This window comes from Phascolarctos cinereus, unplaced genomic scaffold, assembly GCF_003287225.1.
Source record: "Phascolarctos cinereus isolate Bilbo 61053 unplaced genomic scaffold, phaCin_HiC Scaffold_726;HRSCAF=1367, whole genome shotgun sequence".
In the NCBI taxonomy this organism is placed as follows: Eukaryota; Metazoa; Chordata; class Mammalia; order Diprotodontia; family Phascolarctidae; genus Phascolarctos; species Phascolarctos cinereus.
In genome coordinates this window covers 98,312,626-98,332,443 of record NW_027556098.1, presented here as the reverse complement: position 1 = coordinate 98,332,443, position 19,818 = coordinate 98,312,626, and the positions used below count along the sequence as shown (strand labels likewise).

Here is a 19,818-nt window from a genome sequence, read left to right as displayed (position 1 = left end):
ACATATTTCCTTATTAGCCATATCACAAGACAAAGCAAAAAAAATAAAGCAAGAAAATGATACTTCATTTTGCACTTAGAGTTCATTAGCTCTCTCTCTGGAGGCGGATAGCATTTTTTCCCCATGAATCTTTGGAATTATTTTGGATCATTGTATTAATCAGGATAGCCAAGTCTTTCATAGTTGATCATAATTACAACATTACTGTACACAGTGATCTTACTTTGCATCAGTGCATATAGGTCTTCATATGTTTTTTCTGAAATCAGCTTCCTCCTGAAATCATTTCTTACAGTACAGTAATATTCCATCACAATCATGTCCCACAGTTAGTTCAGCCATTCCCCAATTGATGATCATCCCCTCAATTTCCAGTTCTTTGCTGCCATGAAAGAGCTGTTATAAGTATTTTTAAAAGGTCCCTTTCCTTTTTCTTTGAACTCTTTGGAGTACAGACCTAGTAGTGGTATGACTAGATCAAAAGATATGCATAGTTTTATACCTGTTTGGGCATCGTTCCATATTGTTCTTCAGAATGGTTAGACTAGTTCACTGTACAACCTACAGTTCTTTAATGTACCAATTTTTCCTCATCCCCTCTAGCATTTGCCATTTCTGATAGGTGTGAGATGGTACCTCAGAGTTGTTTTAATTTATATTTTTCTAATCAGTAATGATTTAGAGCATTTTTATGTGACTAGATAGCTTTGATTTCTTTTGCAAACTACCTGTTCATACCTTTTGACCATTTATCAATTGGGTAATGGCTCTTATTTTTATAAATTTGATTCTATTCCCTATATATTTGGGAAATGAGGCCTTTAACAGAGAAACTTGTTATAAAATTTTTTCTATTACTTCATTGTCTGTGGTACCTTTTAGCAAAATGTAGTCTCCCTGATTATCTCTTCTAAATCTCTTCTAATTAGATCTATTTTTGCTTTCTCTGAGATCATGATTGCCATTGGGGTTGGGTGATAAGTCAGTTGGGGTTAAGTGACTTGCCCAGAGTCACACAGCTAGGAAATATTATATGTCTAAGGCTGGATTTGAACTCAGGTCCTCCTGAGGGCCAATGCTCTTTCCACTGCACCACTTAGCTTCCCCTATCCCTGCCTTTTTTACTTCAGCTGAAGCATAATAGATTCTGTTCCAGCCCTTTATTTTAACCTTGCATGTCTTTCTGTTTCAAGTGTGTCTCTTGTACACAACATATTTTTGGAATTTAGTTTCTAATCCATTCTGGTATACACATCTGTTTTATGGGTTAGCATATCCAATTCATAGTCATAGTTATGAAGATCAAATTTTCTCTTCAGGTCTGGTCTTTTTATCAGAAATTTTAAAGTTCTCCATTTTGTTGAACGTCCATCATTTCTTCTAAAAGATTATGCTCAGTTTTGTTAGGTAGTTGATTCTTGGTTGTAATCCAAGCTCCTTTGCCTTCTGGAATATCATATTCCAAGCCTTCTGATCCTTTAATGTAGAAGCTGCTAATCCTGTGTAATCCTGACTGTGACTCCTTTATATCTGAATTGGTTCTTTCTGGCTGCTTGCAGTATTTTATTCTTGACCTGATAATTCTGGAATTTGTATATAATACTCCTTTGAGTTTTCATGTTGGGGTCTTTTTCAGGAGGTCATCAGTGCATTCTTTCAATGACTATTTTACCAACTGATTCTAGGATGTCAGGGCAATTTTCCTTGATAATTTCTTGAAAGATGCTGTTCAGGCTCTTTGTTTGATCATGGTCTTTAGGTAATCCAATAATTCTTAAATTATCTTTCCTGAATCTGTTTTCCAGTCAGTTATTTTTTTCAGTGAGTTATTTTATGTTGTCTTCTATGTCAATAAACTTTTACTATTGCTGGTTGTTAAGGTCAGGGATACAAGAAAGGAAAAAAAATAGCCCCTGCCCTCAAGGAGCTCACAGTCTAATGGGAGAGACAACATGCAAAAGACTATGTATAAACAAACTCTAGATTAGATAAATTAGAAATAAAGACAGAAAGAAGGCTTTAGAATTAAGGAGGTATCTGGGGTGGGAAAGGCTTCCTGCACAAAGTAGTTGGGATTTTTAGCTGGAACTTGAAGGCAGCCAGGAGGCAAAGATGAAAGGGGAGAGCATTCTAGGCATGGGAGACAGCCAGAGAAAATGCCTGGAGTCTAGAGATCGAATGTCTTGTGTGAGGAACAGCAAGAAGAACAGTGTCACAGGATCACAGAGAGAGGGGAGAGAAGTATGAGGTATGGGGGAAGGCAGGTAATGAAGGCTTTGAATGCCAAACAGAAAATTTTGTATTTGATCCTGGAGATGGGAGAGGGTCATGAGTAGTGGGGGTGACATGGTCAGACCCATAGCTATAGGAAAATCACTTAGAATGGAAGATAGACTGGAATGGGGAAAGAGAAGGCAGGGAGAACAAACATCCAGCTATTTCAGTAGTCCAAATTTGAGGTGATGAGGGTCTGTACTAAGGTGGTAGCAGTATTTGAAGAGATATGGGGGCATATGTTATCCAAAGGGGAAATTGATAGACCTTGGCAAAAGATTGGATATAGTGGGGAGTGAGGGGTGGAGGATGACTCCCAGGTTGTCAGCTTGAGGGACAGGATGAGACTAGAGGGATGGTGGCCCCTTAGGTCATAATAGGAAAGTTAGGAGGGTGGGGGAGGGTTTGGAAGAATCCTCTTATTCATTGGATTGAGTCTGTCCTATAACTAGGTAAAAAAGAATTTTGAAATAAAACAGAAACCATTTTCCTTAATAAAATTGTAGTTCTTTTAGCACTTACAATCATCCAACGATGAGCAAATGAAAATCTCGCATTGATAGGAAATGGGTAAATGCATCAGTACTTCCCTCCACCAATTTGTGTCCTTAATGCAAGTTGCTTTGTAAGGGAAAGCTGGAGGAGAATATTATAGAGAACATGGATTTTTGTGAGGTTTTAGGAGCAGAGATCACTCACTTGGAATAAAATAATTTTCTCATTTAAACCAAGTTTCTGAATTACTTTCACAATATGTTTTATGTTTTCCCACATCTCACCAGAGTAAGACAGTTTCCTCTACTTCTATTTCATGGCTTGGCCCTTTTCTGCCTTACACTGCTTTACGTCCATTAAATACACACACACACACACACACACACACACACACACACACACACACATCCTCATCCAAATTGTAAGCTCTTGCATACATGAAGACTGTGTCTATTTCTGTTTATAATAGGAAAATGAAATAGCACTTCGCTTCAGCCAGTCTGTTAATTTTTAATCTTTACAGTCAATATTTGTCATTTTAATCAAATCGTTCTCCTGAAAAAGAAAATATATATGTGTATATATATATGTATATATATATACATATATATATAATTAAAAGATCAGTGAGATTAATAGATCAGCTATGTGATCTTTTTAAAAAAATACATTTTCATTGATACATCTTCTGATACCTACATTTCCATCATATCACCATCCCTCTCCCAGAAACATCTTATAACAAAGAAGAGAGAAAAAAATTTCAGCAAAACAAACCAACATATCAGAATTGTCTAATATTACATGAAGTGCTTCACCACCTAAAGCCTCTCACCTCTGCAAAGAAGTAGTGGGATGAGAGTAGCCATTCTCTTATTTAGTGAGTCCCTAGCCCAGATCATTTCCAGAGAAGCCATGTTCACTTTACTCTTATTTTGACTCACTCTCAGGACTGCTTTCCTCCCTCACCACTTACTGTCTCACCTTAGAGAAACCTTCACCCTTTCTCCTGATTGGTGACTTCCCAGCCTGGACCAGTCTTTTCAGAGAGGCCCCAGCCGTGCTCAGTCATTCCCATCTGGACTCACTTTCTAGACTCCACATCTGCTAGCCACCTTGATGTACCTTTTCTTGTTCTCCCCCCTTTCCAGCTTCCCTTCATGTGTTGTCTTCCCCCAATAGAACGTGAGGTCCTTGAAGGTTGGGACTGTCATGTTTGTACTTGTATCCTTAGTGCTTAACACAGTGCTTGGCACACAGTAGGACCTTAATAAATGCTCTGAGGATCACATGGGGTATTTGTAAAGCATTTATCACAGTGCCTTGCTCAGAGTTGGCACCTAAATGTTTCTTCACTCCCTCCCTCCCCAACTGTCTTTATCTGTCGGCCTCTCTATCTTTGTCTCTATCGCTGTCTGACACTGTCTGTCTCTGTCTGTCCCTATCTCTTTGTCTGACTCTGTGTCACTATCTCTGTTTGTCTCTGTTTCTCTGTCTGTCTCTTTGTCTCTATGTCTGTCTCAGTGTTTTCTCACATCTCTTCTATGCGGACAAGTTTGGTCATTATAATTTCAAGGAATTCAGATGCAATTCTTTCAGCTGCCCTTTTTATCCACATTGTTTTAGTCACTGTGTATTTCTGTTGTTCAGTCATGTCAGACTCTTTATCAACTTGCCCAGGGTCACACCGCTAAGTTTCTGAGGATAGATTTGATCAACCTTAGGAAGATGAAGCTTCCTCCCTCCAGGCCAGGCACTCCATCCACTGCACCACCTAGCTCACCTGGTCATTGTGTATCTCCTCTATTACCTTGAGCCAAGTGGGCAAGTCATTTAATCCTGTTTGCCTTAGTTTCCTCATCTCTAAAATGAGCTGGAGAAGGAAATGGCAAACCGCTCCTGTACCTTTGCCAAGAAAACCCCAAATGGAGTCATGAAAAGGTGGACACAACTGAACAGCAGCTACTTACTACCTCTGTGACACTTAGGCAGATTATCTCCTGGGCCTTCTTTTCTTAATTTATAAAATGAAGGAATTGAACTAAATGATATCTTAACCTTTGAGCCTGCTCTTCTTTCTCTGAGGGAAACCAGTGCTTTCACAAACATTATGCCTTTCATCTAATGACATAACATTATTATGTGTCCCCTGCAAGGCCTTACATGAGGTTGGAAACAAAGTACCAAATAAATACTTTGAGTTGAATTGAGCTGAATGGTAGCAACTGACGACTGGAAATCAATCAACAAGCACTTATTAAGTGCTTACTGTGTTCCGGGCACGGCACTAATCATTAGGAAAATAAATACAATTGGGAAATCCGGAGTGCTGCCTGGGGAGGAGCAAGATAGGGCTCACATGTAAAGTTGTCAGCAACTTGGATTGCTTATTGTCCTGGCTCTGCCTCTTTACCTCCAGCTGTATCACTTTACCTCTGGGCCTTGGTTTCCTCAACTGTAAAATGAAAGGCAACAGGATCAGGTAGGGAACCTCAAAGTTCCCTTCCATATCTAAATCTGATCCTTTATACAACTGGTTTCTGAAGAGCCTTATGGTGAATGGTCATATGAAAGGAGGGGTTTGGGAGTGTTCATTTTCTTTACTGTTGAGAGGCCCACATAAGTACGCAGTAGCACCACCTCTGCCAAAAGAATGGCAGTTCTGCCATATTCATGTTCATCTTTATTTCTGTGTTTCTAGAGAGATTCTTCTTTATTTCCAGCCTTATTGTAAGCTGTCTAAGGACCTTGACTGCAAATCTATGGAGGAACTCATGGCAATGTGTGAGGTAACATAATTCCTCCTGCACACAGGTGATCACTGAGATTCTAACTGCTTTGTGCTATGAAGACAGTCCTTTAAGGTATCATCTCTGGGTGGCTTAAGTGAATAGAGTTAGTGATCTCAGGACTCAGTGAGATAAATGTTACAAACTGCTACTGCATTTTTAGATTTGGGATTTTTCTGTTCCAAATCATCAGTCCTTCTGAAATAAATGTCATCCAGTTAATTTGTCCTGGTGATGTTATGAGTAAAGCCAATCATGAAATCATGGAGTAGATGGGCTGGAAGAAAGATTGTCCCTGGACCCTTAGCAAAGTCTAGATGCTATGGAGGTATATAGATGTAGTCAGTCCCTCTCTGCATGAAATTAGGCCAGATTCTAAAGACCCGCAGTGTTAATGTTGACCTGCTTTAGGCTGGTGATATTTCTGATTTGAGATGCATATGCATTATTACTCTGTTGTAAACAGCTCATTCCCTAAAAGCTAAAATTCTGTTCTGTTATTATTTATGAAAACAGCTGGAGAATTGCCCTGAGAAGCTAAACAAAAAACTGCAAATGTGTTGCGACCAGGTAAGTCCCTTTTAAATGGAGTCATCTGAATTCTAAAGGAGTGTTGTTTCCAAAGGGGGAGAAAATAATATATAGTGTTGAATGTTAGTTTTGGATGGAAAGCAAATTCGCATTCACTTACCAAGTCTGAGATTAATAAATTTCACATCAAGGGTTACAAAGAGAGAATCCTTTAAACTAAGAAAAGATATTTTCATGGGAGAGTGTTTTTCCATGGGATAAAGTTGGTGGAATACTTGAAAGTGGGGATATAGAAGCAATACACATGCCAACATTCTGAGTCCTTAAAAAAAAAACTAGCTAAATTCTAGAGATGTAGAACTGGAAATGACCTCCAAACATTATTATGTTCCAGGCTGACACTTTATTTAAACTATTTCAGACAGATTAGTATCTTTTTTTTTCTTTTTTTTTCAGGGAGGGGATAGGGGGTGGGGACAGGTTAAAGCTTTCCTAGCAAGAAAGATCAACTTAACCCATTCCAGGAGGAAAATATTATGATTATTGTAATTTTATATGTTGGTCTAAGTAGCAGCTTATATGTACATAGCATTTTACAGTTTACAAATAAATTTCCTCACAACTCTGTAATATAGTCTCCATTTTGTGGGTAAAAAAAACTGAGGCTCAATGGATTTGCCCAAGATCACTAGTGGGAGAACCAGAGTTCTATCTAACCCAGGAATTGTGACTGCAAGTCCAGTTCTCTTGCCACTATGCCCCATTGCTTTTCTTTTTTCTTTTTTTTTTTAATTTTTAATTAATTAATTAAGTTTTTGTTTTCAACATTCAGTTCCATAAGCTTTTGCATTTTCAATTTTCTTCCCTTCCTTCCCCCCTCCTCAAGATGGCGTGCAATCTGATATAGGCTTTACATATGCTTTCATATTAAATATATTTTCTCATTAGTCATGTTGTAAAGATGTATTAGAACCACTGGGAGGAACCACAAGAAAGAAGAAACAAATCAAAACAACAGAAGAAAAAAAGATCAAATAGTATACTTCGATCTGCATTCAGACTTTTATAGCTCTTTCCTCTGGATGTGGAGAGCATTTTCTATCATGAGTCTTTTAGAGTGGTCTTAGATTAGCCTTGCATTGCTGAGAAGAGCCAAATCTATAAAAGTTAGTCATGGCATAATGTGGCTGTTGCTGTGTACAATGTTCTTCTGGTTCTGCTCCCTTCACTCAGCATCAGTTCATGAAAGTCTTCCGGGTTTTTCTGGAGTACACCTGCTCATGATTTCTTATGGAACAATAGTATTCCATTACATTCATATACCACAGCTTATTCAGCCATTACCCAATTGATGGCATCCCCCCAATTTCCGATTCTTGGCCATCACAGAAAGAGCTGCTATAAATATTTTTGTACATGTGGGTCTACCACATTACTTTTCAATATTCTTTTCAAATATTATCTAACCATCTTCCCATAATCCTTTGGAGATCAACGGATCAAAATTTAAGTTTCCTTCTTTTGTGGTAGACAAAGGACTTGTCCAGATGTGCACCACTAACTAGTGTTGAAATAAACACCGGCAGCTGACATTTCTGTTTCCCAGCCTGGACTGTACGACAGACACTAAATATTCATATTTTAGAATGTGACTGAGTTTTAACAGCTTTATGGTGATGAGAAGTCAAGAACCACAAAAAAGGAAGGCATGTGTATTTCTTGGTTTCCCTTTCCTATTCAACTGGGAAATGGCTTTACATTGCTTTAATAAACGAAACATCACATTTCTTTCCCACTTCATGATTGGGCAGATTGTAGACTCACCTGTTCACATTTCCCAACTGGAAGCAGAAAGAGTTCATTTGTTCAATTTTTCTTGCCTTTCTAACTTGAAAATTCTAGGAGCCCAGAATTTCTTCCTTCTCACTCAGACCTGTTACAAGATATCACTCCTATGAATTACTTTGCTCAGCAATGTCAACCTGACTCCTGCTGGGCAGGGGTAAGGGCAGACGTCTCCAACATTTTTGTAAAATACTTATTTTTCATTCTCCTGATGAAATTTAGAGGGATGAGGGCATAAAGGGTATTACCTGTATGAGGACAGGGGAGAAACACCACGAGCTGCCACTATTGTTCCCATCCTCACTAAGAGTTCTAAGCAAACTATATGGCAGTTTGTAACTGTTTAGAGCTCTAACAGGTAAAATTTTAGGAACTACTGATAGATCACTACTTGTTGGGGACCGGCCATTAGGATATTGAATACTAACTCCATGAATGTTAGAAATTAGTTAAGAATTAGACGTTTATGCATCCCAATTTGTATAAAGACTTTTAAAAATATTTTTTATTTATTTTAGTTTTTCTGAACTTTGTTTATTTTGAATTTAATAAACACCAAGTAAATTAGGCATTTCTGTATACTGAGTAGAATACAAAAAGGTTATACATGAAACTACAGATCTTTATTATGCACAGATCGATTTTCTTTTTAAGTATATAATACATTCAGCTTGTCTTTTTCAAAGCTTTCCTGCTTGCCTGTGCTCCTTTCTGTTCCCCTACCTGAATTTTTTTATGATGTAAGGCCTTTCTTATTCCACTCTTAATGATATCTTCTCAAAGTTCTTAATATGTTATGGGAAAACATAATGATATTTGTGACATTATGTATTCTTTAATCATATGGAATTGCCTCTCTAACAGTATGATGTAATGAAAGGAACCTTGCATTTAGCATCAGAGAGCATGGATTCAAACCTTAACTCTGCCACTCATGCCTTATGTGACTTGAATTCACTTTTTCTTGCTTCAACTCAATATCCTTTTCTATAAAATGAAATTATTAGACTAGATGAACTTTGAGGCCCCTCTTAGTTCTAAATCTGTCTTCCTATGACTTTTAAAAAGGTTGACACTTGGGGTAGGGACTTGTATACGATATTCTGATCTTTCTTAAGCATCATACAAAAGTCAAACTTATCTGCAATATGATAACAATTTATTATAATGTTGCATTATTATAGTATTGCTTCTGATAAATAAATTCAAAAAGGTTCAACTCAGCCCTTGAGTAAGTCATTAAAAACCTCATTTTTAAGGTTTAAGATTTTATGAGATTGTGGCAAAATTACTGTATTCCTAGTCAGAGCAAATTATTTCATGTCCTGCCTTTGCTGCTTACTACTTTTTCACCCTAGGCAAGTCATTCAGCTTCTCTGTAGTTCTATTTCCTCGTCTGTAAAGCAAGATTAGATAAACAATAACATATTTCCTTTCTAGTGCTAAGGCCTATGAGCCAGTGGTGTACACTATCCTTGAATACTGAGTAGAGTTTTGTAGTTTCAGATTTCTAGTCTCTTACTTTTTGAATTGATCTAGAGGAAAGTTACTGCATTGTGTCCAGATGTCTAAAAATTTGAAGCCTGTTACCGGAAAGGATACACTATATTATTTGCAAATTTGTTGGCATTAAGCAAATGCTAAGCGTACACTATAGACAATGATACATCAGGTTAGCAGAGGAGAGTGTTGTTCAAAAGTGTATATTTTGCTGATTCCATAGCAGTGGTCTCAGAAAATATTAATATAGTTTTAATATTTTAATACAATATATACTATATTTAATATATTTAATATAATATATACTATAACTGTAATTTAACTGTGAAATCTGATGATCTGACCACCTTTTCCTCCTAAATACTCTTTCCTCTTTTTTCATGATACTACTCTCTCCTGGTTCACCTTTTACCTGTCTGATTACAGGTTCTCAGTCTTCTTTTTTGGTTCATCATCCATATCGCACCCTCTAACTGTGGATGAGAGTGGGTAGGTGGTTCAGTGGATCAAGTGATGGGTCTGTAGTCAAGATTACTCTTGAGTTCCAGTCTGTTCTCAGACACGTACTAGCTGTATGACTGTGAGCAAATCACTTAACCCTGTTTGCCTCAGTTTCCTCATTTATAAAATGAATTGGAGAAGGAAATGGCAAACCACTCTAGTATCTTTGCCAAGAAAACCCCAAATGGGGTTGTGAAGAGTCAGACATGACTAAAAAACAACTGGATACAACTCTGGATGTTCCCCAGATTTTGTCCTGGGATCTCTTCTCTTTTCCCTCTACTCTCTTTTATGAGGTTGTTGACTTCCATGGACACCCTCTACTGACTCCCATTCCCAACTCAACCAACTTCAGTTTCTTTTAATCATTGCCTCTGGGATAAACTAAAAACTCTGTTTGCTTTTGAAGTCCATCACAACTTGACCCCAACCTATCTTTCCAGACTCACTGGATATTACTTCACTTCCAGAACTCTGAGATCCAGCCAAACTGGTCTTCTCTTCTTTTCTTCATTCCATTTCTTTTCTCTCTGCTTTTGTGTTGGCCATTCTTTAAGCCTAGAACACAATTCCTTCATATCTCTCCTTCATAGAGTCCCTCACTTCCTTTAAGATACAGCTGAAACCTTTGCAGTTCCTCTCAGCTTCTAGTGCTCTCCCTCCCAAACTACTTGCATGTAACTACTTTGTGTGCATACGTATTTATTAACTTTAGATTTATGCTATATATGTGTTTCTACATGTGTGTATAGTTATATTTAAGTGACTAAGAGTTAAATGATTTACCCAAGGTCATGGATTTGAAGTTCTAAAGTGGCATGGTTCAAAGACCATGATTTGAACTCACGTCCTCTGATTCTAAATCCAAGGCTCTTCACACTCTCTCATTATGCCTCTGTTTCTCCAACATGAAGCACTGTGCTTTGTACATAATATATATAAATTACAAAGCCCTGGAAACAAATTTTGAAATATCAGCAGTTCCTGTCAGTATCAGTTCACCTTTCTGATGCTAAACACTCCCTCCTTAGACTTAACCTACTTATCTCCATGAGTGACTCATATATCCCACTCTACAACCCTTAAACCTGCTATGTCCTGGGATTGGCTGTTACTGCTTTAGCAGAAGCACATAAGAAGCCTCTTATATGCTTTTGGTGTTATTAGTTTCAAAAAGTGTTACTTCTTATAGGATTAATTGAAGAAGGTATAAAATAGATCTCTTCACACACAATTGACTTCAGAATGTCACCTAGGTTGTCAAGGGAGCAAATTCTTGACAGTTTTAAAGTTTCTTTATTTTTAGTGCTTTGTGTCTGTTATTCTAACTCTTTGCCTGGCTAATGATCCTATGATTTGCTTTGCCTTCCAGTATTTATATGTATTTCATTACTTGTCTGTTTAATACTAAGCCCAGTCCTATCCAAAGATCACTGAATAAGTCTTGACTGTATGCCTAAAGTTCCCTTGATCTTTGCTCAATAAACACTGTTGCTTAACTGAGCTAAGCTAATGTTATAGTGGCTCATAAACTATTGATATCTTAAAGAATTTAAAGGAGTAGTCTACTTCAGTTTAAAAAGCACAAGGAATGAAAGAGCAGTGAAGGAAACTGAAAAATTATATCCAGCGATTTTTAAAAAATCAATAAATAACAGAATAAATGAAGTTAAGAAAAGTTTGATGGACAACCAAAATAAATGTGAAAGACAAGTTCAGGATGCAACAGACTGGAAATATTAATCAATGTATGTATAGGACAAAATAACACATACAGTAGATAAATCAAGAAGCATAGGTATTTCATTAACTGTGATCCCAGAAAACACTGATTTTTTTTAAAAGCTAGGTACTGTATCCAAGGACCTACTTAAAAAACACTTTCCAGAATGGACAAGAACAGGCAGTGTTCTGCAACTAGAGAGGATATATGGAATTCAGGGAAACCCCAAGTTTAATTTACCTAGAAAGATAATTGCTAAACTATACAGTTATAAAGACAAAAAAGTTGCTAAATGTTGAGAAAGAAAAAAAAAGTTATGTTAAGTCAGAGTAACATTGGACTTAAATTCTTAACAAAATATTAATTATATTTATATATGTACATATATATTTAAGTCTGTTACTGATGGTTAAGATTAGTTAAATATAGATATGCTAGACAAAAAAACCTCTACACACAAGGGCTTACATTTTGTTGGGAAAAACATATAAGTAAATGTGTTACAGAACAAATATATACAAAATGAATGCTAGGAAGTTGGATATTCTGTGCATTTGGGATGGGGTTAGGAAAGATTTTATTTAGAAGGTAGTACTTGAACTATATCTCAAAGAAAGTAAAATCTTCTTTAAAGTGGACATGATGGGGAAGTACATTCTGTGTGGAGCACAGCCAGTTCAGGCATGGAGATGGAGTACCATGTGTGAGGAATAAATAGAAGGCCATTTTGCTTGAACAATAGAGTTAAGGAAAGGAGTGATATATAATGAAGTGGGAAAAGATAAGCTGGAGTGAGGTTGTAAAGGACTTTGGAAATCAAATGGAAGGGTTTATATATAATCCTACAGGCAGTGGAGGGGCACTGAAGTTCATTGGGTAGGAGTGTGACATGGTTGGATCTGCATTTAAGGAAAATCATATTGGTAGCTATTTAGAGGATGGGTTGGGATGGAGAATCATCTGAGAAAGGAAAACCATTTAGGAAGCCACTGTAACACTAAAATACCTCAATAAATTAAAACCCATGATAAACAATGACAACTTGGGAACCTGGCAATTGCAGAAGCAAAATGTCTTTTTCTATAATAAAAATGGATTTAAGCCTCAAGAAAATATCAGAATTAATAGGTTTCTTTATTTTTTTAAAGAGATACAACTTGTTTCATTTACTTTTTTAGCTGTTGTAATAGAAGTAATATAGTAAGATAAGTTTTGCAACTTTAATGCAACATTAAGAACAGTAATTAAATTATAGAAGGCCAGTTGAATGTATTACTTATAACAGTATATGTGAATGGTCTGAATTTCCCCATTAAAAAAAAAAAGTCCTCACATAATCAAGAAATAAAAGCCACTGATATGTTTATTGAGTAAAGCATATTTAATGCAAAAAGATGTAGCTAGATTAAAATGAAAATATTGGTCTAAAATGTGTCATAAAACTGTAAGTTCAGAAAAAAGCAGAAGTGGCAATAATTGTGTCAGTTAAATGGAATTCAAATTATAAAACATCAGAAGACAAGAAATCATAATGGTGAAAGGAAAAATTAATAAGAAATATATAATAATTCTCAATTTTTGTGTGCCAGAATTTCAGCAGCTAAATTCGTAAAAGGAAGACTAACAGTGTTACAAGTAGAAATAAAAAGATATTACAGTCATTCCAAGTGAGTATAAGAATTGGGAATTGTAACACTCTATTATCAGATTGTGACAAATTTTTAAAAATCACAAATCTGAACAGTTTATTTAATAAAATAGAATTGACAGAGAAATTTAATGGGAGAAGAAGGGAACAAAAATACTTTTTGAGCACACATGGAATGCTCATAAAAATTTAGCACATAGGTCATAGAGAAGTCATACATAGATGTAAAAAAATACTATTTTTCAAATCTGACCTCAGACACTTGACACTTACTACTGGGCAAGTCACTTAACCCCATTGCCTAGCAAATAAATAAATGAAAAAGTACTGTCATATTATAACACTCATCAAACTGGTAAAAAAAAATGAAAGCTGGGAAACAATGCTTTCAAAATTATTAATTAATTAATAAGTGTAGTCTTTCATTGTTGGTAGAATTTCACACTTGTATCATCTTTTGTAGAGCAATCTAGAAAAGCTACCAAAAAAATACCCTTAAGCCAGTAGCTCCATTATTAGGAATATATTCTAAAAATGTTTCAAAAACAAACAAAAAGCTCTTTTCATATTTCATAACAATATTCTATGTAATTGAAAAAGAAAAAAAAACCTGGAAGTAGTTCAGACATCCAGCAAAAGAGTAATGGCTAATAGCTAATGGTTAAATTGTGGTATATTAATGAAATAGAATAAAAGAATGCAGTTTTTAGACTAATAGAAAGAATTTTAAAAGGTGTTAAGAAATAAAGTGAAAGCGGCAGCTAGATGGCACAGTAGACAGAGCTTCAGCTTTGGAGTCAGGAGGACCTGAGTTCAAATATGACCTCAGACACCTGAAACTTAACTAGCTGTGTGACCCTAGACAAGTCACTTAACCCCAATCACCAATGAAATTAATAAAAAATAAAGTGAAAAAGAATATGCTACCTATGACCATATTAATCAATCAAGTATTTATTAAATATCTGCTATGTGAAAAAGTTAATGGAAATGAATGGATAAAACTGAAATCTGGGTGGTGACTTAGAAGAAGGGACTGAGAAGTTATTAATGCCATTTTATACATTAAAATTTATTTTTTTAAAAAATTAAACTAAATGTAAAAACTATTATTCTTTCACAGATCTGGAGTGTTTACATGGTCCAGTATGAAAAGAAAGTAAGAAGGAAAATGCAGTCCATAACTCAGCAGGCAAACAAGACAGCAATGAATAATGAAGCTCATCATAAACAATGTAAAAAGCAAATAAAAATTACTGAAGATAAACTGAAAAGCCTCCAGGCAAAAGTGGCAACATTGCTGAGTAACTGGAATCTGGTAAGTGATACCATTTACTTTGAATCATAGGGATACCAATTATGAATAGAACATGAGGCTTGTTATTTACTATTCCCAGCATCACTGTTAATCTGTTGACTGTGGACAAAACACTTTCCTAATCTGTGCCTCAGTTTCCACACATGGTGGTTGTGAGGATTTTATTGTTGTTGTTCAGTCATTTCAGTCATGTCTGACTCAAGGTGACCCTCATTTGGGGTTTTCTTGGCAAAGATACTGGAGTGGTTTGCCGTTTCCTTCTCCAGCTCATTTTTACAGATGAGAAAGCTGAGGCAAACAGGGTTAAGTGACTTACTCGGGTCACACAGCTAGTAAATGTCTGAGGCCAGATTTGAACTCAGGTTTTCCTGACTCCAAACCCAGCACTCTATCCACTGCACCACCTAGCTGCCCAGTTATAAGGACAAACTGCACTAAAAATGAACACACTCTGGAAAGAAATTTAAGCCATTCTAAATGCCTTTTTTTTTTCTTGAAATGCTGGACTGTTATTGTCAGCATGATCTTTGTTAGGTCACTTCATTTTTGTGGACCTCAGTTTTCTGTTCTGTGAAAATAGAGAGATTACACAGCCACTAAGTGCCTCCCAACTCTGACATTCTGTGATCCTATGATCTGTGATCACTAGAAGTATTTTTGACTGACCTCAGTAGCAATATACATTAACATTTTTACCACAGAAAATTGGTTTTCCATGTTTTCAGCAAGCACAGTATTTTTATTTTCCCAAGATAAAAAGAGATATATAAAATTTTGGTAAGTGGAAGGAAATAAAAAAGAAATTATTTCATTAATTTTTTTTCTAAAAAGAACTAGTATAACTAATGGTTCTTTTCATAAGAAAATACTATTGACAGAGATGTCCTAGATAAATGTTTAACTGGCTCTGTGGGGAAAAAAAATTTGGGTGTACAACATAGTCTTAATTTTAATCTGAATTATTAACATTTTCTAAGTCACTTTCATAAATCTAGACAATCAACAAAACAATAAATCCATCCCTAATCTGCCCATTTCTGAAGTGCAAACGGTCATACTGAAAATTTAATAATCAACTCTCAAGAAACAATATGAGCCTGCTCCATCATACCACTGAGTCTCTTCCAGTATTTTCGTGACAAAATGGTTACAATCAATCTTTTTATCATTCATTTCCCATTTTAGAAATAAAAAACTACCTTTCCCATTTGTATAATGCATCAAAGTTTACAAACTACTTTTCTTCACAAAACAAGTAGGTCATACAAATATTATTATCTCTGTCTGAGAGCTGAGGAAACAGAGAATTTAAGTCACTTGCTCAAAGTCGCACAGCTAATAGGTATCAGAGATGGGACGCATATTCAGAGCTCCTCTCTGAGACCATTTCTGTTTCTGTTATATCATGTTAAGGAGAGTGAGGTATGGTCATAGGTGACAAGGAAGGATAGTGTATTTTAAAATGAGTCAAAGAAAATAGGCTTCAAGAAATGGAATTTCTAGGGTGTGGGGGACAAAGAAAGAGATATGATGAAAGAGGGGACAGATTCCCTGCTTTACTGTTTTACCTGCAAGCAAAGCTGTGCTAGCACCATCGTGGGAGAACCAGTTGTTAAATTTTCAGTGTGAACATTTGTACCTCAGAAATTAGCAAATGCTACAAATCTAGGCATTATTTATTGTTTTGTTGATTGTCTAGGCTTAAAATAAAATGGTAGTATTACATATTAAACTTAAAAGTATGGCATGTATATCATTTTCCCTCCAAAGAGCTAGTCGTTAAACATTTACCAGACCATAGGGATACAGATTCCAAGGTTAGAAAATGGGATCTCTGAGGAAAGAATTAAAGGGCAGCAGTTGACCTAAAGAAGATAGAATCATAGGAGATTTTTTCAGTTATAATTTTTTTTAATTACATAATTATAAAGAGGAGGAAACCTTATGATCAAATCTTCTCCAGTAAGACTGTAACGGAAGAACTAGGTCATTGATCCTAACAGTGTGTGCAGAGGAAGGAAGGAAGTAAGACATGCGAAAGTCCTCATACAGAAAAGGGCTAGCTAACCCAGTGGCACACAGGTGGATAGGTTAACTGCAGTAAGGAGGAAAGCCACCTTCTCCATCCTTTGAAACTAAGGCAAAGAAAGGGACAAGAACACAATGTAAAGTTTTAAGGGACTGGACAAAGGGAACTAAGGAAGTTCCAAGTGGATGACCTCAGTTTTGTCAGTAGAGTCAGAGACAAGATCCCTTTGCTATAGAGAGCCAATCAAAGATGAATAAGAAGATTTCAGCATAACAATGGGGTCCCAATTGAAGTTAGAGAAAATGAATGCTTAGTGGACTCAGTCAGCATGGCTTCCTAAGAATTCAGCATTTCAGGAATATAAGAAAAGAAAATCATAGGATTTACAATGGGTTAGGAATTAGCTGGGTGGAAACAGCAGATGGAAAAGAAGGCAGAGTTTTCAGGGGTAGAGACTATCTATGTCTTTCAAATAGCTGACAGTGGGTTCAAGACCAAGTATGTCAGAATAGGGATGGTAAACTGATAGCATGAAGTGACGTCCAGGGATAGATAAGGATGAAAGATAATTTCAGAAGGAACAAGGCTATGGGAGAGGTGGAAGGGTGGGAGACTATGGTCACAGAAGAATTGCAGAGTTTGAGACAGTAGAATTAAAGCAGTTTAGAGTGATGAATCCTAAGGGATGAGCAACTTGTATGTGTGGCTAAAGTAGAGTGATAGCGGAGGTCACTGGATTTGAGGAGGTTGAAAAACAGGCTGGGATGACTATTAAAATCACCCAGGAAGATGACAGAGGTGCTAAAGTCACTGAGGATCATGGGAGTGTTCTCCAGGTCAGTATATTATAGTCAAAAGAACCAGGAGAAGAGCAAGAGAGATACTTGAGTCGTTGTGGTTGAAGGAAGTCCTGGAAGTAGCAACATTAGCCAGTCAACAAGCATTTATTGAGTTTCTGCCACGTGCCAGCCTACTGTGCTAAGTTATGGGGATACAAGGAAAGGCCAAACGGTCTCTGCTGTCAAGGAGGTCATAGTTTAACAGGGAAGACAACATGCAAAACAACTGTATACACACAAAAAATAACAACACAATAAGTTGAAGTTAACCTCAAGGGGGAAAGCACTAAAATGAATGGGGATTGGGAATAGTTTCTTGAAGAAAGTAGGGCTTTAGCTGCATCCTGAAGGAAGCTGGAGAAACCAGGAAATGAAGATGAGGAGCATTCCCAACATGGGGTAACAACCAGTGATAATGCTTAGAGTCAAGCAGTAGAGGGTCTCATCTAAGTAAATGCAAGGAGGCCAGTGTCACAGAATCCTAGAGTGTGCGCAAGAGAATAAGATGTAAGAAGGGTGAAATGGTAGAACAAGGCTGTGAAAGGCTTTAAAAGCCAAATGGAGGGTTTTATATGCGCTCCTGCATTCAAAAGAGAGCCAATAGGATTTATCAAGTTGAGGGGGGAAGAAGAGGAGGCCATGATCAGACCTGGGCTTTCTAAAGGAAGGTCACTTTAGCAACTGAGCAAAGGGATGGACTTGAATGAGGAAAGACTACAGGGAGGGAGACCAGCCAGAGGTCATTGTAACAGTACAGGTGATGAGGACCTGTACCAGGGTGGTGTCAAAGAAGAAAAGGAGACATATATGAGAGATGTTGCAAAGGTAGAATTGACAGGACTTAGCTACAGGTTGGATGGGGAGGGTAGGGGGTAAGAAAGGGACTAATTGAGAATAAAGCTGAGGTAGCAAGCCTAGATGACTGGGAGGATAGTGATGGGGGAAAGATTTATAGTAAGTTCTATTTTGGATGTGTTAAGTTTAAGATACCTATTGGACATCCAGTTCAAGATGTCCAGTAAGTAGTGTGGAGTATATTAACTCTTATGCCCAGCCTGTAAAAAGTTCGAGAGACATAGTTTCAGGGTAATTAACAATCATTTTATTAATTATGGCTAGTGGATAATTAACAAAAGAGCCTTTTGACTGTCTCTCCTAGACTGATGATAGATCATGGTGACTTCTTGATGTTTCTATGACCTTGGAAGAGTGGGTGTTCCCAACAGGTGGCAATCAGCTCTGATTGGTTAACAATTAATGAGAATAATGAATATTATTATAGTGAAAGGTAGACCTATTCTAATGAGGGATGGGAATGGGGGGAGAGAAAGTTGACTTTGATTACATCACTTTTACTCCCAGACCACCCATCTAGACAAAGGATCTTACTCTGTACCCCACTCCACCCCACTCAAGCCTGAGCAGAAAACAGTGGGCTTTCCCACTTGGGTGGGGTCTGAACAAGATTGAGGAAAAAGTTAATCCAATCTCCTTATCAACAATGTCCTTCAGATACTGACCAAATGACCTACAAGGGACTGATTTCTGAATAAGGAAATAAATAGGAAGGGAAAAAATCCTGGTCCTAATTCAATAATTTATTATTAATATAAGAAAGAAATAATCATTTCTCTCATCTGGCTATTGGAAGAAAGTAACCCAAGACATGTTACCTTCAAGGGAAAACCAGATTTTAATTAATGCTAGAAGGTGAATGTGGGGAAATATACATAAAAGAGGTAAAAAATGAAAAGGGGTTGGCAACTATGTGGGCAAATTTTGAATGAGTGGGCAGAGGGAAATAGGGCCTAGGGGAGCAGGAATGCTGAGCTATATAGAGATCAGAGAATGGGCAGGGTTAGTCAGGGTCAGGGCCATGGACCTAGGCTGTCAACAAAGTAGGAGATTAGCCAGAAGGATTTTCTAGCCACAGGACAGGGGGAATAGAGAGCCAAAGCTTAGAATAAATCAATCAGCCTGAGATCTTAATTAATACATGGGCTTGAAGAAGCCTTCACTTGCTCCACAATGAGGAGGCTCCCAGTGGGCTGCAGTGCAGCTGAGAAAGGCCAGTGGTTTTCACATGGGAAGGAGTTTAGAAGTGAATCCACCCTTCCTCGTGTTAAGCTCTATAGTGGTTGGTTTTTTGGGTTTGTTTTGTTGTTTTTTGTTTTGTTTTGTTTTTCAGAATACTCCTTCAGATGACTTCGAGCACATTGACAGTTACATAGAAGCTTTGCTGAATGAAGAAAATCTTTTTCTGCCTGATGCTTTAAAACTACCGACAAGAAAGTCAGGAGAGGCTCTCCCTTCCTATAAAGAGTAA

At 37.0% G+C, this 19,818-nt stretch overlaps 1 protein-coding gene across 1 annotated transcript in view; it reads left to right on the top strand.

The window, feature by feature from the left end:
* The window catches only part of MORC1 (MORC family CW-type zinc finger 1), a 189,254-nt gene extending 169,436 nt beyond the window's left edge, over positions 1-19,818 (top strand). The window contains exons 24-27 of the mRNA XM_020999849.2: positions 5,471-5,558; positions 6,075-6,128; positions 14,430-14,624; positions 19,681-19,818. Of these exons, the coding sequence (XP_020855508.1) occupies positions 5,471-5,558; positions 6,075-6,128; positions 14,430-14,624; positions 19,681-19,818 (475 nt within the window). The remainder of the gene's footprint in view (positions 1-5,470; positions 5,559-6,074; positions 6,129-14,429; positions 14,625-19,680) is intronic.